Here is a 24,694-nt window from a genome sequence, read left to right on the forward strand (position 1 = left end):
TAAAAACTTTGACGAGTTGTTTATTTCAAACTAAGAGAGAGTGTTATAATTAATCTAAAGTTATTTTATTTATTTTATTGATGGTAGTAAATTTGTTGTAATATATAAATACAAATATAAATATATGTCAGTACCAGTTAATTTATTTTTCTTGTTGTTGCTTAATATTTTTGAAATGCACTTTTGTACATGAATAAAATGGAGTTTATCAATTTGGATTCCAGAAAAGAGAACACAATTTATTAGCACTGTGTATTTTTCCCACCTCATCATTCTTATGTTAGTCTGTATTAAATAGTTTTCTTTTCAAATTTGTTTATTTCAAATGATTAAGTCATTCATACCCGTGAGTCAAATTTTTTGTAGAAAAAATTAATTTCATTTTCTGTCAATAATACTAAATTATTTATTTATTTATTTATTTATTTGATTCTAAGTTAAGTACATGATAAAGTGAAATTGACTTTAGACACTTGTGGTTAACTTTGATAAACTCTGCATGCATATAGAAATGGCAGCGAGCAACACATGTGAAAGTAAAAGACAAAGATCTGAATGCGAAGAACGGAGTGAATGACGCGTGAGAATAACCGAATCTAAAGAGCAGGTGATGGCAGCTGCTACCGGTGTCAAGGGATGTGGCTGCCATTGACGCTCCTTGCTTCATGCAACCGCACATTTGGCCCTCCCTCTCACCAACCACTTCTCACTCACTCATCATTTCTCTTTCTCAAACGTTGTCTACCTTTAACACGTGCCACCACCTTCTGAGCAACATAGTACCGAGGACAAGGTTCTTATGTTATCATGCCAGTGCCCCGCACAACATAAATTGATCCGAACCTGTAAAAGTTAACTCAAACGCACCGCAAACTATGCATAAAGAAAGAAAAAGAAAAGAAGAAGGGTATTTTCGTCATTTACTATGTTTCTCTTCACCGTTTCTGAACATAATGCAGTAAAACACTGCTATTCCTTTGTTATCGAAGAAATTTATTAAATCTCATTTTTTTATGCTTTACTTTTTTTAACTCGACAAAAAGAAAAAACTATTATCATTATTTCATTCTTTCTTCCTTTACTTTTTTTCCCTTCTTGTCCAAACTCTCTGGACGTGCTGGCAGAGGAATCACAAAAAGAACAGAGAGAAGGGTCCCTGCCCCTGATCTAAACACAAAAAATTATACTATTTTATTGACTATGTTGGTTTTTTCTTTCTTACTCCCTTGAAAACAATTGTTGCACTATAAAAAAAAAGAGTGAGCCTCATGTTCTAATTATAATACTATAAAATGCAAGATTCCCCCATATGCACACCATTGGCAGAAACCATACCTGTCTTCTCCAGCTAACATCAACAGCCACCATTTTCAGAGCTTCATCATGGTTCTCTTCTCTGAATCTTCTTCCAAGTAAAGGTTCTGTTCTGAAGACTCATTGCTTACTTTGCTTCTCTGGGTATATCAATTACCTGCATTTTCATATCATTCTCTTTTTTTTTTTTCTTATTTATAATCTTGTTCATCTCCTTAAATTTCCTAACCATGCAATGCAACAAGTGTCAAACAATGGAACCGGTTTGACAAATTTTTAACATCGGTTATTTACTTTCCACATTACACATACTTTTGCTCCTTTGATCTCTTAAGGTTTCCAATTTTACGTTTCTGTTATAATTTATATAAACTAAGTTTTTCTCTCTATCTCTTTTTTTTTTTATTGTAATTTTTGGATCTTTATTGTGATTTTTGGTTTGATGTTATACTTGCACGCATGTACTAAGCCCTGGTTGTGATTCCTCAATTTCTTTGGGTTTGGTCATTGTTGTTTGTCCGTTTTACTGATTTTCTTCTTTTTGAAATAAATCTGTTCACGAATCTTCTTTTCCTTCTCCAGCTTCCCTTTCTTCTTTAAACAAGTGATGGGTTGTCAAAATATTTTTCTTAAAATATTTTTTTATACTCTATAACTTAAAGTTTCATTCATATACAGTTTGCACATTATTTGACTTTTGAAACATTGGCTAATAAGTAGGTGAGAACTAAGAAGAGCTTTATACTTTCTATTAATCTGGTTAAAGTTCGGCATACTTTGGCACCAACAATGGTATAAATTCACCTGTATTTTTGGTTGGCATGTTAAAGATCGTGATTTTTTTCATTATCACATTAGTACACTGGTACAGTGCTAAATGATTAATATATATAGTATTTAGTGACTGTTAAAAATATTAATTTTTAAGAAAATAATTAAGGAATATTTTACTACTTTTATTTTACCTTTTTGAGAGCTCAGTCTATTTCTAACAAGAAGAATATATCGGTAATATTACTTCGGCAATTCCGAGATACTTTGCCTTGTAAAGTGCTTTTATTTTGTTTGGTACTTTGTGTGTGGAGGAGGGGTTTATGGAGTTTGGTATACCACTGTTCATTAGGTTATTTCAAGTTGAAGTCTTTTTCCTTTTAATTATCCTTCCTACAATATCGGTTGAAAGCTTGGTCTCTTAAATATGCGAGAATTCCAAGAAATTTAATTTACAAATTCAGATGTAACCCTTACTGACTAAATTAAGGAATTTAGTTGGGACGCTATTTAAAAAAAAAAAATACTAGTATAAATTTCAATGAAAATATTTTAAACAGTGTACACAAGTGAAGCATCTAAATTAATTCACGTGCCTTTTGTTTTCACTTTCAAAATACAATGAAACTTTTTTCCCCTTTCTTTATCCTTGTTTGATATAGCTTTTTTTCCCTATTGATGTCCCCATGTGCGCGTTCGACATATAGAGAGCTAGTATATGTCTTCATTGAGAATCATAGAGTTCTACGAACATGACATGTTTTTCCCTTATATTAATCTGGTCCTATGGTAAATATTTTCCGAAAAGCAAGGTTTCGAGCTTAACTATGTCTTGGCCTTGGTCTTAACACACACCACTTAACGATGCTTTCGTCTATACCTTACTATAGGAGTTGCGTTCATTGATAGGTAAACTAATTTAACAATGAGTAGATTTGAAGTTTCAACATCTTTAAGAAGATCCTCGTTGATAACAAGAAACGTAGTTGTTGTCATTTTTCTTATAAAATCTATATTCATATGTTTGGACTTGTTTCAATAAGCTCACCACACCACACCGCACCGCACCGCAACATATCAAGCTTTAAGGTTCAATTATTTGTAATCTACAGAGACCAATTACAGTGAAGGATTTAGCTATCCGACGCATAACAATTACAAGCATGGCATACGCTGCTGTTGCTATGCCTACTTCTCCAGCAGCAACCACTGCTACCATGGACATTGCAAAAGAGCACAATGGTCTTCGTCGCTCCCAATCCAGCAAAGAACTATGCACACGTTCCATTATGCAGAGGTCTTATTCTGACAACCACCTATGTTGCTCCATCAATCGCATACAAGCCACATCAGTTACACCAAAACTTAAGAGCAATCGGTCAACGGGAATTTCCCCATTTCCGTTTTCAGGCTCCATTCTCCCAAATTCGCTGCGCTCCTTTCTGTTTGATCCAGAAACAAGCAAGGATATAGGTGTGAGGGAGAAGGGGGTAAGTATTGAGGAAAACATGGTGGAAAGCAGCAAAGAAGAGAGAGTCAATAGAGCCAACTGGGTGGAGAGGCTTATGGAAATCAAGAAACATTGGCGAAATAGACTGCCAAAAGAAAGCATGGATCCAAATGTGATATGCAACGACAACAATTACGAGGAATGTGAATGTAATGGAGATGACGGTGTTTGTGTGGTGGGTGAAGACGAAGATGAGGAGGAAGTGACATACGACCGTGACTCATTCTCAGAATTTCTGGTTGAAGTGCCATGGTCTGATACCCAACTGTACTCTCAACTCGCTTTCCTGTGCAACATGGCCTATGTAATACCTCAAATCAAGGTAAGCATTCACCAATGGTTAGATAACATCAATTTATTTTCAAGATCTGCATATTCTGAGAGAGTTCGCATGTGCTTTTTCATTTTCTTTTTTGTGTATGAATAATCGATAGAGAAACAGAAACAAACAAAGACTCTTGCCAATGATTTGCAGGCTAAGGACTTGCGACGATACTACAACCTTCAATTTATAACATCTTCTTTGGAGAAGAAGGCCACAGTGGCAAAGTTAAAATTGAAACTTGACCAGGACTCCACTAGCGTTCCTATAGATGACTCTGTAGCCTCTCAGGGTATCACAAAGAAAGGCAAAGAAAATGCACAGAAGCATCAAATCCAACTTGCTTATGATATCGCTACCTCAGCTGCCTCTTATGTTCAATTACGAGCTAAGGACCTTTTGCACCGTGCTGCTAAGTCACAAAAGAGTGAAAATGAAGAGTCTAAACTAGGAGGAGAGACACCTCGAGAAGAGTTGGAAGGCACTTCGCGAGGCTACAAATCAGAGGTTGCTGCGTATGTAGCAGCATCCACAATGACAGCAGTGGTTGCAGCAGGGGAGAAGGAAAAACAAGAAGCGGCAAATGAACTCCAGTCACTTCATTCCTCACCTTGTGAATGGTTTGTTTGTGATGATCCCAGCAATCACACACGATGCTTTGTGATTCAGGTAATTTCTTAAACACTCTTTTCTATTTTGGTTTTGTACACATTATTGAAGTTTGACCCGGGAAATTTTGTTCTATGTTTATGTTGCAGGGGTCAGATTCCCTGGCATCTTGGCAAGCAAACCTCTTTTTTGAGCCCACAAAATTTGAGGTGAGAATAATTCTTATGTCATGGAGATATTCACTCAGTGTTCATCTGAAACTCATGGACAATAATACCGAATCACTTCTTTTGCAGGGTACAGATGTGTTTGTTCACAGAGGAATTTACGAAGCTGCAAAGGGAATATACGAGCAATTCATGCCCGAAATAATGGACCATTTGAAGAGACACGGTGATCGTGCAAGGCTTCAATTCACTGGGCACTCCCTCGGGGGCAGTCTCTCTCTTTTGGTTCATCTGATGCTGTTGACAAACAAGGTTGTGAGTCCCTCGACACTTCGACCAGTTGTGACTTTTGGCTCACCATTTGTGTTTTGTGGAGGCCATCAAATTATCCATGAACTAGGCCTAGACGAGAGCCAAATCCACTGTGTGATGATGCATAGAGATATTGTTCCCAGGGCTTTCTCCTGCAATTACCCAAATCATGTAGCTGTAGTTCTTAAGCGCTTGAACAGCTCGTTTCGGTCACATCCTTGTCTGCTGAAAAATGTAAGCTTCATCATTCTATCGATTCTTGATAATTATACAAAAACTCCTAATGAACTTGCCTAATGTAAAATAATTTTCTTTGAAAAATTTTCAGAAGCTGTTATATTCACCACTGGGTAAAATATTCATTCTCCAACCCGATGAGAAAACGTCTCCTCCACATCCTTTGCTCCCTCGAGGAAGTGCCTTCTATGCCCTGGACAATACTAAACCTGGGTATTCTCCGAGTGTTCTTAGAACCTTCCTGAATCAACCACACCCTATTGACACACTGAGTGACCCAACAGCATATGGGTCAGAAGGCACGATTCTGAGAGACCACGATTCCAGTAACTACCTTAAAGCCGTCAATGGAGTCTTGAGGGAACATTCTATGATTCTCCTTCGCAGAGTGAGGAACCAAAGGATTAATCAGTTGTGGCCACTTTTGACATCACCCTCTCCACACTCATGGAGCCATGAACAGAACTTGGAGAGACGCAGCTTGATGACAAAGGAGATAGTCACAGGGGTTTAAAAAAAAAAAGCTTTTCATCTGAGGTTCCCATAGATCATGATCAAATTAATTAAGATCAAGGAATTAATTAGAAAAATACACCACTTTGTTTCATGTATATTTCTAAATCTTAAAGAACTAGTGTATGTGTATCTGTTGCTCCATATCGGAAAACCTTGTGCATACAAATGTCCATAATTCCTATAGAAAATAGAAGAAAATTTGCCATAGCTTTTTCATGCGTAGCATCCTCAAGCAAGATAATACTACTGGATAAAATGATAGGCAAACAACTAAGACAAATGCAAATTACCCTCCCTGAATGGAAAAAATAATATTACTATTATTCATAATAATAATAATAATAATAATAATAATAATAATAATAATAATATTATTATTATTATTATATAATAGGAGGCAGTACTCGATGGAAGCTAACAGAAAAGATTAACCTTTCGCAGAACGTGACGCATCAATTTTCAAAATTTTATTCAAAGAGGCTACATCTAGTATTTGACTTCATCTCGATTCAAAAGAAAATCTAAGTGAACAACTAACAGAAAAACTGATGATTACGTGCAACAATCCATTTCTAAAATGCAACGAAGCTAAACAGATATCCTAATCAGAGGCAGAAAAACAAACCAAAATCCGTGAATTATAAAACAATTACTTATTTTCTTGGCTTATTGATGAAATAAATAATATAAAAAATATTAATATTTCTCTAGAAAAATGTTTCAAAGACGTCATCTCAAGTAGTGTTTTCAACTCATAGCAAATAAATTTCTTTTCTAAAAAAGACGTAATTAAATTCAGCGAAATTAACAATTACTCTTTGTTACTAGGGAGAAATGAACATCAAGCGAATGCCAAAGCACCAATTCGAAAATTTTGGTATTAGGGTTTTCGTGACGTGGTGGGAATAAACATAAAACACGTGTATATATATAAAAAGAAGGGATAGTTTGCTTGCAATGCAATGCTAGAGTTGACTTTACTTGTCAACTTTCTAATTTTTAATAAGTCCACAACGAGGCCCATTAGACACCAAAAAAGCCCATAAAGAAAAAGAAAGATTTTTATTATATTTTTCTTTTCCATTTTCAATTTTCTTCTCCCTGTTTCTTGTATATCTCTCTTTCTTTCTTCATTTCATTTCCCTGTTTCTTCTTCGTCTCCTCTCTCTCTCTCACCTCAGATTCTGTTTTACCATCCTCTGCTTGCCAATAATTTCTCCATTTTAAAGAACGAGAAGGAAAGGAGCACAGCACCCCGAACTATTAATCTGCATTTCGAACCGCTTCTCTCTCCGACGCTCTGTTTTTGATCGGCGCCCATCGGATTTGATGCCACCATTGCATTTCCATTTTTGCCCCCTGCGTTTCTGTCATCGCTGTTTCTACGCCCACACTCCAACTCTTCCGGAAATTGGATTCACCACTTTCCGTTAGGGTTTTAATCATCTCAGCTACTATACTGTTATTTTCAAAATATCAAGATAAAAAAGAAAAAAAAAACCCTTACATTTTTTATTCATTTACTTTTGTTTCGGTATTTATTGATTACTGGCTTTTGCCCTTTTTGGGATTCAGTTGATATTAGCTGTTGTGCACTCTGATGTCGTGTTTGTGTTAATTTGGAAACGTACCAAGAATTGGATAAGTCTTACTTTGCTGCTCCTGCTATTGAGAGGGAACAAAATTCCCGTGTTGTGTTGTTTGTTCTGCTCTAGTTCTAGCTCATTAGCAAAATTTCCTCTCATGAGTTGCCTCCATTAGTGGTGTGGTAGTGTATTGTTGGGTTGGGTTTTTAGGTTTTGTGGGAAGAGTTTTCAACGGGAAAGCTTAGGTTTGCATGGGCGAGCATGAGGGTTGTGCACAACCACCAAGTGGGATATTGCCTAATGGCTTGCTGCCCAATGAGGCCGCATCGGTGATGCGAGTGCTTGACATGGAGCGATGGTTGAAGGCTGAGGAAAGGACCGCAGAGCTAATTGCCTGCATTCAGCCGAATCCGCCCTCCGAGGAGCGCCGCCATGCAGTTGCAGACTATGTGCAGCGGCTGATCATGAAGTGCTTCCCTTGCCAGGTGAGTCTTAATCATTTCATGTCTGCAAACTAATAAATTCTGCCAACTTTCCAAATTGGAAGTGATTGTTTGGTCATGAACTTCTGATTATGTATGCCTCTATTTAGCTGCATTGTCGAATGATATTTAAAGTGTTGATGGCTGCTAGCGCCAAGCATGATCGTTCATGATTACAGGTGTTCACCTTTGGGTCAGTACCCCTCAAAACTTATTTACCTGATGGAGATATTGATCTGACAGCATTCAGCAAGAACCAAACTCTGAAGGATGCGTGGGCACACCAGGTTCATGACATGCTCCAGAATGAGGAAAAGGATGAAAATGCAGAGTTTCATGTCAAAGAGGTTCAGTACATCCAGGCGGAAGTAGGTTCTCTTATGTAACACAGCATTTTTAGAATTGTTTATGTGTGGCCGCTATATTTATAAATTATAGATAGATGAAATAAAAGATACGAGATTTTATTATGTATACGATGAGACTTTTAGTGGTTCTGTCTTGAGATTGATTGTTGAAACACTTTAGGGTTTATTATGAGATACAGGGGAGTGAACATTTGAGTTCTTAATAAATATCGAGTCAAGTGACTTTGCTAGGTAAACTGTTCCTGGCCAGAAAAACCTGTTACTTGATTACGAGTTGCTAAATTAATATTGAACTTCCGAGTTTTTTTGTCGTGACGTGGTTACCATATGTTTCTTATTAATGAAATCCAAAATGTGAGCTATAAGTATTTTGTTTTATAGTTCTTTTCATTTGGCTTGCTTTAATTTCAGTTGGTCTAAGATTTTATGTTGATTTTGGCCAACTACTGGATTGTAGAATTCGTATTTTACTTGCATTTCATTTCTTTATTTTTGTAGGTGAAGATTATAAAGTGTCTTGTTGAGAATATTGTGGTGGACATTTCATTTAACCAACTTGGAGGATTGTGCACACTTTGTTTTCTTGAGGAGGTATTTTGGTGAATTCTACTATCCTAGAATTCTCATTTTATCTATATTTTTGAATTTTAACTCTGATACTAAGTTTTAATGTATTTACTGGAGTTTAATGTTTTTTCTTTTGTAGGTTGATAATTTGATTAACCAAAACCATTTATTCAAGCGTAGCATTATACTTATAAAAGCCTGGTGTTACTATGAAAGTCGTATACTTGGTGCCCACCATGGACTTATCTCAACTTATGCATTAGAAACTTTGGTTCTTTACATATTTCATGTTTTCAACAATTCCTTTGCTGGACCTCTTGAGGTAGCAATTTATAAATAGTGTTATTTTATGTGTCCTTTTGGTGGTTGAATTTACTTGGTGTCCTTGCTTTTGTAGGTGTTGTATAGGTTTTTGGAGTTCTTTAGTAAGTTTGATTGGGATAATTTCTGTGTAAGTCTATGGGGTCCTGTACCCATCAGTTCACTTCCAGATGTGACAGGTAGTTACAATCTGATTAGTTCTTTAATAATGATATAGCTCCATTGCTTATCGTTTCCTTCGTTCCCCTCATCAACTTTTTCCACAGCTGAACCTCCTCGGAAAGATGGTGGAGATTTATTGCTCAGCAAGTTATTTCTTGATGCCTGCAGTTCAGTTTATGCTGTTTTCCCTGCTGGCCAAGAAAATCAAGGGCAACCATTTACTTCCAAACATTTCAATGTTATTGATCCTTTGCGTGTCAACAATAACCTTGGGCGTAGTGTCAGCAAAGGTTTGTTAGGCTGAAATTTTGGATACAGTTCATTTTTCAAAGTGTTAAACTTTCTCGTATGATAACTCAAGTTTGCCTTTATATGGACCTGATTCTGCTGCTGGTAGCATGTATACATTATAAGGTTGGAGGAATCGGTTAAGGATACATTGAAGCTATTGTTACCCTCTTTGAATCAGCATGCATGCTCATTTAAGACTTACGTATTTTTCTCTTAACTATTGAACTACACTGTATTTATCTGATTATAATGCATGATGGAAATTATGCATGCTGTGTAGTATATAACTAGAATAATTATATTGATATTATTAGTTTATAGATTCCCTGAACCATCTGTCTGATTTGATTATGGCTGGCTAATACTTGCATTTATGATGCGCATGAACAGGAAATTTCTTTAGAATTCGCAGTGCTTTTGCATTTGGGGCCAAAAGGCTCGCTAAATTGCTTGATTGCCCGAAGGAGGATTTGTTTTTGGAAGTTAATCAATTCTTTATGAACACTTGGGTCAGACATGGAACTGGGCAGCGACCTGATGCTTTGAGCAATGACTTATGGCGTTTGACGTTATCTAGTCATGACCAATCACGTGGGTCCGACAATCTCCTGAAAAATAGCAATAAAACTGAGAATACCTGTAATCATGAATTTCAAGTGAAAGGGGTGCATGCTTCACAGAGTGTTCTATCTCAACACAGTATATTGTCCTCTAAAAGTTTATCTAAGAGTAGTGGTGATTCTACAGCTAACCAAAATAATGCAAAGAATTTTGAACAGGTCAAAAGGGAAGCTAACTGCAATCAAGGTGCTCGGGTTGATAAAGGACAGAGAAATGCTAAACCAAAGAGTGCATTCAATGATGTCCCAGGAAGACTTTTATTTGCAAGAACATGTTCTAGTCCTGAGTTAACAGACTCTTACGGTGAAATTCCTAGGCAAGGAAGACATGCAAAAGCCCCAGAAAGTGGGAAAGGACCAACATCCTCTGCAACGTTGGAGAATAGTCACAGGAAGCATCTTGAATCTGACATGCCTGCTAGTTATACTGTTAGAATTGATGATTCATCTGGTAGGAAAATAATCTCACATCAGGTTCCTGACAGCGGTGCTGATTCAAACAATGGCTCAAATAGTTATGATAATGAGTCTGGCCACGGCATTGTGGGTGAGGAGTTTGCTTCTGTTGCTGGAGTAGGTGGAACGCATATGATGCATCAGGAGGAGCAGGACCTTTTGAACATGATGACATCGCCCACAACTGAAGGTTTCAGTGGTCAGAATCAAATACCAGTGAATTTAGCACCAGGTCACATACCACTTCCACTTTCCCCTTCCATTCTTGCATCAATGGGATATGCTCATAGGAACGTGGGTAACATTCCCTTAATTGAGTCCTTCAATTGGGGTACTAATGTGCAATTTCCCCAAGGTTTAGTCCCTTCCCCATGGACTCCATATTTTCCTGGCATGGGATTGACCTCAAATCCTGAAGATTTAATCGAAACTGGTAATGAGAATTTCAATACTGTTGAAATGGGTCCAGCAGAAGCTGATAAAGATTTTTGGCATGAGCAAGAAAGGGCTGCTGCTGGGGGGATTGATGTTGATAATGTAAATTTTGAAATGGTTCCAGATGATAAGCGACAGTCTACTTCTGGTGGTTATAACTTTATACCATCATCTCATGTTGGCAGCTCTAGTAATTCTGCTATACTTCAGCCAACATTTACTAAAGAAAATCGAGTTTCTACAAAAGAAGAGCACATTGATAGTCCTAAATATCAAGATGGCAGAGGAAATGGTGCATATTTTGATGAAAGAATTGCAAATCCTAGGTTGCCCAGTGAACCATCTTCAAGCTCATTCAGGAGTAAGACGTCTTCAGAAAGCTCTTGGGAGGGACCATCTCCAAAATCTTCAAAATCAACTAGGGAAAAAAGAGGGAAGAAAAATACTTCCTCAGTGACATCGGCTGCTTACGGTAAGGGCAAGAATGTCTCAGATATTTCCTCTAATCTTGTGGATGATGAAAACAGACAATGGACACCTCTGTCAACTACAACATCTGATATGTCAGATAGAAGCAGTGGGCCACTTGCTGTTGCTCCTATGCATGTTCCAAGGCAGCCAGTGTCTGGTTCTGAAGTGGTTCGGACAAGTGGATCAGATTCTGTGTCACCCATGGCTCCAATGCTTATAGGTCATGGTTCTCGCCAAAGAACAGGGGATAATTCTGGGGTTGTTCCATTTGCGTTCTATCCCACAGGTCCACCAGTACCATTTGTTACCATGCTTCCATTATATAATTTTCCTACTACTCAATCTTCTCACACACCAGCAAGCAATTTCCATGTGGAAGATGCAGATAACAATGACCGTGGTCAGAGTTTTGATCCATCTGAGGTGCATGATCTGCCTGAGGTGTTGAGCTCTTCCAATTCTATGGGAAGAGCTGCTATTGACACAGTAGAGCCCAAGCTTGACATTCTTAATGGTGACTTTGTTAGCCATTGGCAAAATTTGCAGTATGGGCGAATTTGTCAAAATTCACGCCATCCTGATTCGGTTAACTATCCTTCATCTGTTGTGGTACCTCCTGTTTATTTGCAGAGTCGTTTTCCCTGGGATGGTCCTGGAAGACCACAGTCAGCTAATGTGAATCTTTTCACTCAGCTTATGAACTATGGGCCACACCTAGTGCCTGTTGCTCCTCTCCATTCAGTTTCCAACAGACCAGCCAATATTTACCAACGATTCATAGATGAGATACCACGGTATCGAAGTGGGACAGGAACCTACCTGCCAAATCCTGTAAGATTATTTCTTATTCAACTTGGTACTTTAGTTGTATACTGTAATTTGTTTTCTTACTATAATAGACTTACAAGTGCGACAATATGTTTGTCTTCTACGATAAAGTAGTGGTTCTATTGCCAAGCCTAAGGTTAATCTGCTTCTAGCATTGCTTATTTTACGTTCTTTCCTAATTTATTTCAGAAGGTTTCTGTTCGGGATCGACATTCTACAAGCACCAGAAGGGGTAATCACAACTATGACAGAAGTGATCAGCATGGTGACAGAGAAGGGAATTGGAATGTTAACTCAAAGTCGAGAACAAGTGGGCGTAGCCATTACCGCAGTCAAGCTGAGAGATCTAGCTCAAGGCCAGAAAAGTTGGCAACGAGTGAGAGCCATTCTGAAAGACCATGGGGTTCACATAGACCTGATTCTTTTGTTTCGCACCAGAGTGGTCCTGTCCGGTTAAATTCCTCACAGAGCAATCTATCAAATTTGGCTTATGGAATGTACTCTCTACCGGGCTTGCGCCCCAGTGGGATATCATCAAATGGACCAACAATTCCACCTGTTGTAATGTGGTATTCATATGATCATAATGCTGGCTACAGCACACCCGCGGAACAGCTCGAATTTGGAACTCTAGGACCTATGGGTTTCCCTGGTGTCAATGAAGTTTCATTGATCAATGAGGGAAGCCAACCTGGTGGAGCTTTTGAGGAGCAAAGGTTTAATGGTGGCACTGCTCAACAATCGTCACCTGATCAACCTGCTTCACCCAAGTTCCGAAGGTTGTAATTTTGTGTCCCAGCTATCACTTTTTTTAGGAGAATAATAGATGCGTGTTGCAGCTTGCCACATTGAATTAGTTATATTATTTTTAGGATGGTTCGTATCCCAGTGCCTAATCTTTTAATCCTATTATTTATCCAAAACATATTTTCACTATTTAGTTCAAATTTCCCAGGTGATGAAGTGCCTTGTTTATTTAAAGCTTTTTGTGGTGGTTCTTAATATACTTCGACTGGACTCCTTTTATATGATATCTGAATTTTATGATTTTTTTGACAGGGGGCTTTGATTCTATTGCCAGATCAGTGGTCAGGTGGAATTATTAACCTAAAGAGGAGGAGGATATCTTCCCTCGCATATCAAGGCAGCCAGGCGGGGAACGAGTGGGGAAAAATTTTATGTGAAACCCACCTATTTTCATTCAACGGGTTCTTTTTCGCACCCCACACTTCAAAAGCAAATTACGTTTGCTCTTCCTCTGAATCTTGTTTCTTGGAAATGCCCTTCGTTTATGCCCTGCCTCATGTACACTTACAGGTGATCAACCCACCTTGTTTACATTTTTTCATCGAAGATTTGAATTTTGTTTAGGATGAGGAACAGTAGTAGTAAAGATGATGCAATACTCGGTGATTAGTTTTCACATAAGGTTTGGACATGCTTCAGAAATATCACAAAACTGGGTTAGGTTCAGAATTCAGAAATATCACCGTGTTAGCAGTTTTGTCAGCTTCTCATACAGTGTTGTAGTGTAGGTCCTCCCTCTGGTAGATAGTCTTTAACTTTTGAAAAGTATTAACTGTGTAACAATAACAATATCAAAATGATATTAGATGTCATTTTTATCTGGCTTCTCACCCTTTCTTTCTGAAGAAGCCTATCACTCAAGTTGGAAGATGGGGAAATCAGTTCAACAATGCTGTATGTAACAGAATTATCCCAACGGCAAAAAATGTAAAAATATGAATAAGCTTAATATTTTTTGTTGACTTAGTAAGCACAATGTCCACGGCATTATACTCACATCATTTGAAATTTATGTTTTTCTGGATACACTTCCCTCCATTACTCTACAAACCTGCCTTAATTAAAGCAAACCCCTCCTTATTTATTATACATCTATATACATCAAGTAGGATCTCGGAGAGTGAGTGCAACTTATGTTTGCAATCATCATTACTTATTTTCATCTGCATATGGCCTGTCTGGTACTTAAGATTTTGATTTATGCGAAAATCCATGTCATGTAAAACTCGTAACTTTGTTAGGAATTACACGTCTAGTTTTATCTTTTAGTCTAAAACGAGACAAGCCGCAGAAAGGCTATTGAAGTTGATATGTTGTCCTCCGAAAAATTTGCCTATTAAGTTTGGCCAAGGTTGGGTTACATTAGTTATCGACTTGTTGCACGACTAAGTGCATCCATTCAACCATAACCATAATTTACATGTTCACTCTGTTGCTAGTGGTCACAACCACTACAACACTGTCTGCTATTATGTAATCACAGCAAATTTTTGTGAATAAGACTGGCTGATTCTTCTTCCAGACTTTAGCCCTTGCCGGAAAATCTCTGCATTTATATTGTAGGTATAAGTAAGGTAGCAGTAGGAAAATAGTTATTCACTTTTATTCCTAGATAATGTCAGTGTAAATAATAATGTATAATACAGGAAAATAATTGAAAAATAAGTGGTGAATTTGATGTTACTATTTAAATAGTTTACAGTATTCTTATAAATCCTAAATAACTCGTAATTAATCATGGATGTTTATAATCGACTAAGGGCTCAATTACGATACCACCGCATACTCAATTTAAGCACCGCATCTATAAAATATTTGAGCTATTGCTTCCTGCACCTCCATAATTATTAACTGCACCTTTACAATATTTGAAAAATACTCAAATATTTTTCATCACTACACTGCCATTGTTTCCACGACAATCACCACCTCACTGCTGCTGCAGAGGGAGAATGCTGCACAGGAGAAATACCTAAGGATATTTTCAAAACATATTTCATGTATTTAGGAAAACTCCTTTAAAAAAATTTGTTTTGAAAATTTCGTTCCAGAAATATTATTCTGACAATTCCAAAAAGTTTGTTCTGAAAAGTTCTTAGAAGTCTTTTTTTTTTTCTGGAGGGCAAAATGGTTATTTTGAAAATTTGAGAAAGTAGTTAAAGACATTGTGAGGATACAAGTAGTGAAAGTTAAATATTTGATGTTACATGGCATAAATCGCTTGCATATGTAATTAGTAACTTTTTTTTTGGATATATGCTTTCTGCACCCATGATTACTAGCTGTATTCCCATACTAACAACAAAATATTAAAACTCCTTGTTGGACCACAATGGTGTTGCTACCACAATCATTACTTTCTGCACTCCCATGATTTCTTGCTACACCTCATAGATATGATAAATGACATTTCACGCTTAATAAAATGATTATTAAAAATCTAAATTATTTTAAATCCATAATTATATTTCGGATTGTAAAGTACATTGTATTATTTTTTGAGATATATTTTGGATTTTGTATAATTCAAAAATTTTCCAAATTACATAATCTAAATGTATTTAAAAAATAATACATTCCGAATTATATAAATTATAAAATAAATTCTTTTGGACTACATTTTGGATTCCCCGATTCAATATTATTTATTTTAAAATTATTTAACATCATGAGATTTGGAATACATTATTTAGAAATAATTCTAAAATGCATAATTTAAAATGTTAAATAATATTAAAAATGAATAATACTGATTGTACTATCTATAATATAACACCAAAAAATTTAATTTTCAAATTATATAATTCCAAACTTTTCAAATCACTCGATCTGAGAGTTTTCAGCAAAATTGCATGAAGGAGTAAGTTTGAAATTTCCCAGGAAAGAGCGCAAGGAAAATTGCTCCCGAAAAGATATAGGTAAAAATGGGTTGTAGTTGTTGGGTTTTTATAAGGAGGAATATGTTATTTTATTGATATATCCTGTAAATAAAATAAAATATAATAAAATATCAAGTATAAAATATTTAAAATATTTTATTTTTAAAATTAAAATATAATTTTAAAATAGAAAATTTTTCTAAAAAATTAATTTAAATAAAAAAATTTTCGTCGGTAATGGCACAGGATAAGTCTACTAGGCCAAGGTGTAAAAGTGGGCAAAATTAAATAAAATTTTATTTGAGAAGAACTTTATAAACAGTGTAAAAATCTAATTCTTTTCATTTCCAAAAAGTGCACTGTATGTAGATTGTAATTTCATTCTATTCTAGAACGAAAAATAAGTTGCCATGAAATGAAATGGTCTACTATAGGTTACATATTTTCTAGTCCACAAACATCCAGCGGGCCAAATCACCATTTATTTTTTCTTAGAGCACTTTCGTTACCTAAAAAAAAAAATTAAATTCTGATTAATTATAATTGAATAAACATATTTCGGAGCTCGTTTTTGTTGTATTTTTTAAAGGAAATGTTGTCATTTTCGTCATCTCTTGTATTTTCTGAACCTGATTTTCTAGGCGAGACCACAGCCCCAATATACTATTAGTATTAATATATAATAATATTCAACAAGAAATGTGATGTTATGTATTATTTCTTTTTTCCTTTGCATTCAATGCACTGGAATTTTTTTGCATGTGTTGAAGAGTGATGACTCGACTCTTCTCACAGTACAACGTAGACTTGGTCTAACAAAGCTTTTCTCCCTCTCTTTCTTCGTTCTTTCTCCTTCTCTTCATCTTTTCACAGCCACATCATTAAAAGCACCATCATTCCCTCTCTCAACTCTGAACTCTCGGAACGCTCCATCCGAGGCTACAACATATTACTGCATTTAATGAAACATTCCATGTTTAAGGTTGTTGTTTCATCCTTTTGTGAAAAAAAACAGAAAACTTTTATTATCTACCTTTCTACTTTAGAAACTTATTCTTTCCCTTGGTTTTTCTCATGTTGATGTTTATCTTCCTCTCTCAAGTTTCTTGTTTCTCCTTTTTGTTCTTCTTGTTCTTCTTCATTTCATATGGTAAAGTGTACCCTCTTCTTTTTTCTCTCTTAAAAAATTAGGGTGTCCTTTTGTTAGCTTATTTATATATTTACGACAGTCATTTCTGACCTGGTCGAGGTTGGTTGTTATGGCCGTACTTGATTTTGGAGATTGACTTGACTTATATCTGCATATTTTATGTCCAAGTCGTTGGTGGTTTCACTTTTCTAACTTTAATTAAATGATATTAATATTACTTTAACGATAAACCATTGACCCTTGCCTTCTTTGTCACACGACTTTTAGCTCGAGGGAATAAGTTTCAAATTTGATGTGGATTTTGCAGGTCTGAATAATCTTCTGTTTCTGCAAAGCTTGAAGGAGGACGAAAATTGCTGAACTGGAGCCTAATCATGAATGGAAAAGAACATAGATTTGTGAGGTTCGGTTGTTAAATCCTGGATTTGTCGCATATTTCTGTTGTTTAAATTTTAGTACTCTTGGTACACACGTTGCGAACCACTTCTGCTTCATCTATTTTTAATTTCATTATGCTTCATTCATCTACTTATTTTCTTTCAAAATAGGTTCATCTGCCTCAGAAAATAATAAAATTTAACTATTTTGACAGATTCACTTTTATAATACATGATAGATTGACCCCAAACTGTGCAATTAATAATCCAAATTACCATACTGCAGCTGTGGTTCTCCAAGTTGAGTTATTGCCAATTTTAAATCAATAACAAGATTAAATCACAGTCTGAGTGGTTTCTTTGTGTTCTCTGTTTTTGTGTTCTTTGAGTGGTGTTGAGATTTGATCATGATATCATTTTGAATTTGGAGTATGTTGTTGTCAAACACAACCATTGAGGGGTCCATTTGGAGACTTGATCATAATTCATATGATATTTTCAATAGTTGGAAGCTAATGAATAAATATCTGATGCATGACTAAGTTAAAATTTCTCTCCATCCAGGTTTGAAGACTGGAAATCGGAGTCATCTTTTAGTATAGAGCAAAACGATGAAAATCACAGAAGAAGACCAAGTGTGATTGAAGTTTTGAAGAGTATAGGAAGAAAGGTTGAGGGTAGTTCAGAGAAGATGAAGAACTTGAGAAGAGTTTCAGTTGTTCATCCCTTAAGTGATGGACAGAAAAAGTTGCCACCTAGGAAGAAAATTCTTGATCCACAGAGTTCAATGCTTCAGAAATGGAACAAAATCTTTGTAATATCGTGTGTGTTGGCAGTCTCTGTGGACCCGTTCTTCTTTTACATTCCAGTGATTGATGATGATAAAAAATGCCTTGATTTGAGTGGGTCATTGCAGATCACTGCCAGTGTTTTTCGCACCTTCTTTGATCTATTCTACATTCTTCACATAATATTTCAGTTTAAGACTGGGTTTATTCCCCCTTCTTCTCGAACTTTTGGAAGGGGTGAACTCATTGATGATCCTGTGGCTATAACCAAAAGATACTTAACTTCATACTTCTTCATCGACATTCTATCAATTATTCCACTTCCACAGGTATTTCCCTCACAGTCTATTTCTTATATTTATTTAGGGTTATGTTTTTTCTCCATAAAAATTGAAATTAGTCTTCTTAAAACTTTAAATCAATTTAATCATCTAATTTATGCGTATATTCAAAATAAAGGCATTCTATGTCAAGTAACATATGTCATTTTCCTTTATGTGAAAGACATAATTATTTTACGTTGTGTTTATCATTTAGGTGATTGTTCTAGCCATACATCCAAACATGAAAACAGATCCATTTGTAGCAAAGGATTTGTTGAAGTATTCAGTATTAATCCAGTATGTGCCAAGGCTTCTGCGGATCCATCCACTGTTCAAAGAAGTAACTAGAACTTCTGGCATATTGACTGAGACAGCAGGGGCTGGAGCTGCTTATAATCTTTTTCTTTATATGCTAGCAAGCCATGTAAGATAACTTTTATTGCTTATTCAAATCCAATTTATACATGTTCCTAGTTAATCACTATGTTGAATTCATGATCACCAAATGCATGTGGTTTATCAGGTAGTTGGAGCTTTCTGGTATTTGCTCTCAGTAGAGTCAGAGCTGCGTTGCTGGCGCAGACAGGTGAAGGGTGTAAGCTTGAGTTGTAGAAACCGCACCCCAGATGTCATTACAGCTCTTAATCAAACTTGTTCTTTGGTTGACCCTGATGATATCAAAGACCGACAAAGCTACAACTTTGGAATCTTTTTTGATGCTTTACATTCACGTGTGGTTCAATCAACCACAGATTTTCCTGAGAAATTCTTCTATTGCTTTTGGTGGGGTTTGCGTAATTTAAGGTTGGTCAAATACTCTTGTTCTTGCTTTTCATATAAGTGCAAATGCCACGTACTTGTAGCATGAGGTGTAGAACTTCTAGATAGTTTCGTTCGTAAAATTTCTACACATTTATTATTAGTGTTTGTAAACCAATATAATTTTGTCATCTTTTGCAGTTCTCTTGGACAAGATCTCAAGACAAGTACTTATGTGCCAGAGATAATCTTTGCAATCTTCATTGCCATCTTTGGATTAGTTTTATTCTCGTTACTTATTGGAAACATGCAGGTAATTCATTGTCTGCCAAAAACTAGTTTTTGAAAATTTGACTTTTGTGAGATGAGAAGTTGTTAACCAAAAATTCTCCCACTACTGTGTTGAACATTGTTACAGAAATATTTGCAATCTACAACTGTTAGAGTGGAGGAGATGAGAGTGAAGAGACAGGACGCAGAACAGTGGATGTCCCACCGTATGCTACCTGAGAATTTGAAGGATAGAATTAGACAATATGAACAGTATCAATGGCAAGAAAATAGGGGTGTTGAGGAGGAGGCATTGATTCGTAACCTTCCAAAAGATCTCAGAAGGGACATAAAGCGTCACCTTTGTCTAGCTTTGGTTAAAAAGGTTAGTGTAATCCAAAATCATGTCTCCCCACATAATTTTTTTATCTGACTTTTGTGTAGTGAACATTTTCATGTTCTTGTTGTTTTAGGTGCCGATGTTTGAGAAAATGGATGAGCAGTTGTTGGATGCAATTTGCACCAGACTGAAGCCAGTTCTTTATACTGAGAAGAGCCACATTTTTCGTGAAGGAGATCCAGTGGATGAGATGCTTTTCATTATGCGTGGAAAAGTGTCTACTGTGACGACAAATGGTGGAAGAACTGGTTTCTTCAACTCCTTGTTTCTGAAAGCTGGTGACTTCTGCGGAGAGGAGCTTCTGACATGGGCCTTGGATCCTAACTCCTCCTCGAATCTTCCCATTTCAACTAGGACAGTGGAAACCATATCAGAGGTTGAAGCCTTTGCTCTCATGGCGGATGATTTGAAGCTTGTTGCCTCCCAATTTCGCCGTCTTAGCAGCAAACAGCTCCAACACGCTTTCAGGTAAGACTTCAAAGTTTATATCACGTTATTTTCTCCTTTTTTTCTTTTTTCCTTCTACCATCCATCATTACTTAGAACAACCGATAGAGAGAACTATCTCTTGATCCTATACAAGAAGAATTCATATTATAATCATAATCTTTCCTGAAATAGGATTGTATCGGTTATTAAATTTGTAGTAATAATAGCATAAAGAAAAACCATGTGCCAACAACCAACCTTAAGTGCTTTACATTAGAGTACATATGGGATAAAGGAAAAGATCTTAGAATACAATATGCTCTCTTATCCTTTTTACAGAAAAGCTTCATAACTCATGAATTCTGCAATAAACTTGTTTTCCATTCAGGTTCTATTCCTCACAGTGGAAGACATGGGCTGCATGTTTCATACAAGCAGCTTGGCGTCGATACTGGAAAAAGAAGGCTGAGAGGTCTTTAAACGTAGAAGAAGACAAGCTACAAGATGCTTTGGCAAATGATGACGGCGCTACTCTGAGCCTTGGTGCAACCTTATATGCATCAAGGTTTGCTGCCAATGCACTGCGAAACCTCAGAGAAAACAACAGACAGAATAGAATGCAACAGAGACTACTGCCTCTGCTACCTCCAAAACCAGCCGAGCCAGATTTCACTTCTCTGAAACACTAACATGGATATAGGATTAAGGACATGTTATCCATACTGCATAGCTGTTGTGTGTGCATAGCTTAAGAATTCATTCAATAAATTAATGTACATGTCGTAGCCAAAGCCTTTCATATGATGTATTTGAATATAACAATATCTATGCAGAATACGCACAAGATGATTGAATTTGAATTTTTTAAATAGCAGATATTATCATCTCAAAATACAACCTCATCCTGCATATTGTAGTCTTGAATTTTGTAAACTATGCTGATTATTTTCAGACATGTATAGTTAGTTCATTTGTTATTCATTTGTAAGAAAGTTTATGTCATTATTACTTTTCCTTTTTGAGTGGTTAGTTATTATTTATCTATAATATTCTTATATCAAAACAAATATGCAGATTAATGAATCAGATCAACTTTAGTTAACATATGACAGTGCTGGTTCAATGGAGGAAAATTACAGCTGCATTCTTGATCACAATAGTTGACAAAGCGATATTTTATTTATTCATGAGTGAGTACAAGCTCATTATCAATTTATTTTTCTACTCCCTATATAATATATTGATCTGATCATCTTGCACTTGCAGCAACCCAAATGAACCTCATATCCAGTGTACACTGCATTACCAAAAATAAAAAAATAGTCATAGTGAAAGTTAAGTTAAGTTGGAAGCATAATAAAAAATTGAATTTGAAAAAGAGTAGAGAAGCTTACTTTTTGCAATCGGTTTTGTCGTCAATAGGAGGAAGGTCAACAGAGAGTCCACACTCTGTGGGAACTAGAGGTATACGTTTGGGATCATAATCTCCAACCGATGCCAATCCTTGCTTGAGGCACAGACATATAGCTTCTCTATTTTCTTGGCTACCAGCCTCACCATTCAGTGTCTTGATACCTTGGCAACAGTCCTCAGAGGGGTGCTTTGTGTTTGATTTGAGGAAGCTAACACAAGGTGCAACATCATCAAAAACTTCGGGGCAATTTATGGAACCCTGAGCTTCACATCCAGTAATTAGGAGAATCACCATGGATACCATTACTGCTCTTGACATTTTCATTGTTAAACAAACAACAACAGCTTTACAGATACTTGGGACTCAACTGTTTTTAGTACATGACCAAATCACATGCATATATATACCTACAGAGACTGAGAGATTGTGCTGTAGTTTGTTTGTTCTGTCTACTTGCAATGCATGCAAACTTCATGAGTGAACAAAAGTGAACCCTACTGGTACAGGCAACCACTGTGCACTGTGAGCGAAATGATAGGAAGAACGGATTGCCCTTACAAGTTCTTGGCTATATAAATGTCATTCAAAGGGTGTGATTTTTCAAGCATTGCATATGATATTTAATATCAAGGACTTCTTATAGAAAAATAAACATTCTGAGATATATATATATATATATATATATATATATATATATAAAATAATATTTTAAAAAGTATATAAAGTTTAGACTATGCAGAAAAAATGTAAAGAGTAGTTGATCTAAAACTGTGCAAAATGTAAAGAGTATAGATTATATAAAAATACAAAGGTCAGACGATTGCAAAAAAGATATAAACATATATGATCTAAAATTAAAAAAGGTAGACCATGAAGAAAATATAGAAAGTAAATCCTTTAAAATTATAAATATTAGACGACGTAGAAAAAATGTAGAGAGTATAGATGATCTAAAAATACAAATGATTGAAGATGCAACAAAAGGTAGAGTAGACTCTCTTAAAATAATAAGGATAGACGATGCAGAAAAAATAAAAGAAGAGTAAACAATTTAAAAATACAAATGATAGAATCAGTATATCGTTTCATATGTATTTGACTGGTATGATATTTCATGTTATATTTGTATAATTAATGTATGAACAAATTTCTCTAATTAATGTATCTAGAGACTCATTCGTTTGTTTAATAATATGTAGTTCATTTTGAATTTCAAACTATAACAACGATGATTTAGACATGAATATTCCAACTGATTTAGATTAAAACTCATAGCAAATTTATACAGACTCATTCATTTAATATGTAGTTGATTTTGAATTTCAAACCTATAACATACAACGATAGTTTAGACATGAACATTCCAACTGATTAGATTAAAACTCATACCAAATTGTTTCATAAAAAGAAAATTAAATAATTTTTTTATGAAAAATTTTATTCTTTTAGCATTTTTAGGTGCATGTAAAAATTTATCAGTGCAAAAAATTTAATTGAACAAAAAAAAGGTTAAATTATTAATTTAATAATTAAAAAATATAATAGATTAATTAATTAATGGAAAATAATGGTTTATTTAATATTTGATAATATTTTTGTTAATATAAAACGGTTAAATATGTTTTTAGTCCTTCAACTTAGAGTCGAGATTAAAATTTGTCCATGTCATAAATTTTGATAAATTTGATCCTAAACTTTAAAAATGAATAAATATAGTCATTTTAATCCAATCATATTAGTGTTGGGAATAGTCCAAATGTGAGTCAAAGTCTCACATCGAGTAGAAAAGACCAAAGTTAAACATGGTATAAGATTTAAGGTTTTGGGTTAAAAGTGATGTCAAATGTCTTTTATATATAAGACCAATGTCATATATATCTAGAACTACAATCTCTTAATGACTATAATCTCGTTTGAAAAAAATATATAAACCCAACAGTGGTATCAGAGCTGATGGTACCGACTACATAACCATAACAAAAGGGGTCATCATAGACCTGAGAGGAAATATACCGTCAAAGTCCCACATCGGGTAAAAAAGACAAAATTAAACACTATATAAGATGAAAGAACCATAATCTCATTGTCTTAATGTGTTGGGTTAAAAGTGATATCAAATATCTTATACATGTAAGACCAATGTCATATATATCTAGAACCACAAATTATAACCCATATGAAAAATATATAAATCCAATAATTACAAATTTAACTTAATTAGCAACAATTAAAATAATGAATAATAAAAGGATTATGATAAGTTTGTTTTAGAACAATATAAATTTTTTTGAGATAGTTTTGTCCATAATCATTCGATATAATGTGATATATTGAGTTTAGAACAAATTGAATAAATAAAGTATATGTATGAGAAAGGTATTATATATTAGTTGTGATGAATAATTCAATATTATTGTATAATAAACATTTAAATTTTGTTGTGTAATAATTAATTCAATTTTCCAAAATTCAATTCAAAGGTAATGTAATTCATTACATCTTAATTTTCAATAGAATTTAAGGATCAAGGTTACTGTTATAAGCGATTTCAGATTAAATATAAATAAGGGACATTCTCAATTGAACAAAGAGGAAAGTGTTCTTGGTTCTATGCTTTTAAGAAAATGTTTATTATCTCTGAACCTCTTTGGAAAGCATTAAATATTTATCTATTTTGCAAGTGGAGTAAGTTACGAGTGAAACCCTATGTATTCATATTGTACATTAAACATTCAGCTTAAGTTTTTCTATTG

The 24,694-nt window shown here is 35.2% G+C and overlaps 4 protein-coding genes across 9 annotated transcripts; 3 read left to right on the top strand and 1 right to left on the bottom strand.

Annotated features, from left to right (window-relative positions):
* The first annotated feature begins 1,075 nt into the window (after positions 1-1,075).
* Positions 1,076-5,974, top strand: LOC114186877 (phospholipase A1 PLIP1, chloroplastic). 4 transcript variants are annotated; one of them, XM_028074935.1, is made up of 6 exons: positions 1,076-1,458; positions 3,198-3,917; positions 4,071-4,586; positions 4,676-4,735; positions 4,823-5,239; positions 5,334-5,756. In XM_028074935.1, exons 2-6 carry the CDS (start codon positions 3,249-3,251, stop codon positions 5,754-5,756), a joined length of 2,085 nt encoding a protein of 694 aa, XP_027930736.1. In that variant the 5' UTR covers positions 1,076-1,458; positions 3,198-3,248. The 4 variants fall into 4 exon arrangements, with proteins under 4 accessions (XP_027930736.1, XP_027930737.1, XP_027930735.1 ...); XM_028074936.1 differs by having other exon boundaries at positions 1,076-1,412; XM_028074934.1 differs by having other exon boundaries at positions 1,079-1,418.
* Positions 5,975-6,871: 897 nt separating this feature from the next.
* On the top strand, positions 6,872-14,148 carry LOC114187010. Of its 2 annotated transcripts, none has more exons than XM_028075110.1 (9): positions 6,872-7,829; positions 8,006-8,194; positions 8,693-8,785; positions 8,901-9,083; positions 9,159-9,261; positions 9,349-9,534; positions 9,926-12,348; positions 12,535-13,124; positions 13,405-14,148. In XM_028075110.1, exons 1-9 carry the CDS (start codon positions 7,596-7,598, stop codon positions 13,412-13,414), a joined length of 4,011 nt encoding a protein of 1,336 aa, XP_027930911.1. In that variant the 5' UTR covers positions 6,872-7,595; the 3' UTR covers positions 13,415-14,148. The 2 variants fall into 2 exon arrangements, with proteins under 2 accessions (XP_027930911.1, XP_027930912.1); XM_028075111.1 differs by having other exon boundaries at positions 12,538-13,124.
* A 2,664-nt stretch (positions 14,149-16,812) lies between these two features.
* LOC114188765 (cyclic nucleotide-gated ion channel 1-like) lies at positions 16,813-21,508 on the top strand. Of its 2 annotated transcripts, XM_028077400.1 has the most exons (9): positions 16,813-17,013; positions 17,489-17,584; positions 18,123-18,675; positions 18,884-19,093; positions 19,193-19,473; positions 19,630-19,741; positions 19,847-20,083; positions 20,172-20,566; positions 20,916-21,508. In XM_028077400.1, exons 2-9 carry the CDS (start codon positions 17,556-17,558, stop codon positions 21,214-21,216), a joined length of 2,118 nt encoding a protein of 705 aa, XP_027933201.1. In that variant the 5' UTR covers positions 16,813-17,013; positions 17,489-17,555; the 3' UTR covers positions 21,217-21,508. The 2 variants fall into 2 exon arrangements, with proteins under 2 accessions (XP_027933201.1, XP_027933202.1); XM_028077401.1 differs by lacking the exon at positions 16,813-17,013 and having other exon boundaries at positions 17,307-17,584.
* A 300-nt stretch (positions 21,509-21,808) lies between these two features.
* LOC114188552 (non-specific lipid-transfer protein 3-like) lies at positions 21,809-22,244 on the bottom strand. Its single transcript, XM_028077125.1, has 2 exons — positions 21,922-22,244; positions 21,809-21,824 (listed from the first exon to the last, which is right to left on the bottom strand). Exons 1-2 carry the CDS (start codon positions 22,242-22,244, stop codon positions 21,809-21,811), a joined length of 339 nt encoding a protein of 112 aa, XP_027932926.1.
* Between the last annotated feature and the right edge of the window lie 2,450 nt (positions 22,245-24,694).

The sequence above is a fragment of the Vigna unguiculata genome, chromosome 6 (assembly GCF_004118075.2).
Source record: "Vigna unguiculata cultivar IT97K-499-35 chromosome 6, ASM411807v1, whole genome shotgun sequence".
In the NCBI taxonomy this organism is placed as follows: Eukaryota; Viridiplantae; Streptophyta; class Magnoliopsida; order Fabales; family Fabaceae; genus Vigna; species Vigna unguiculata.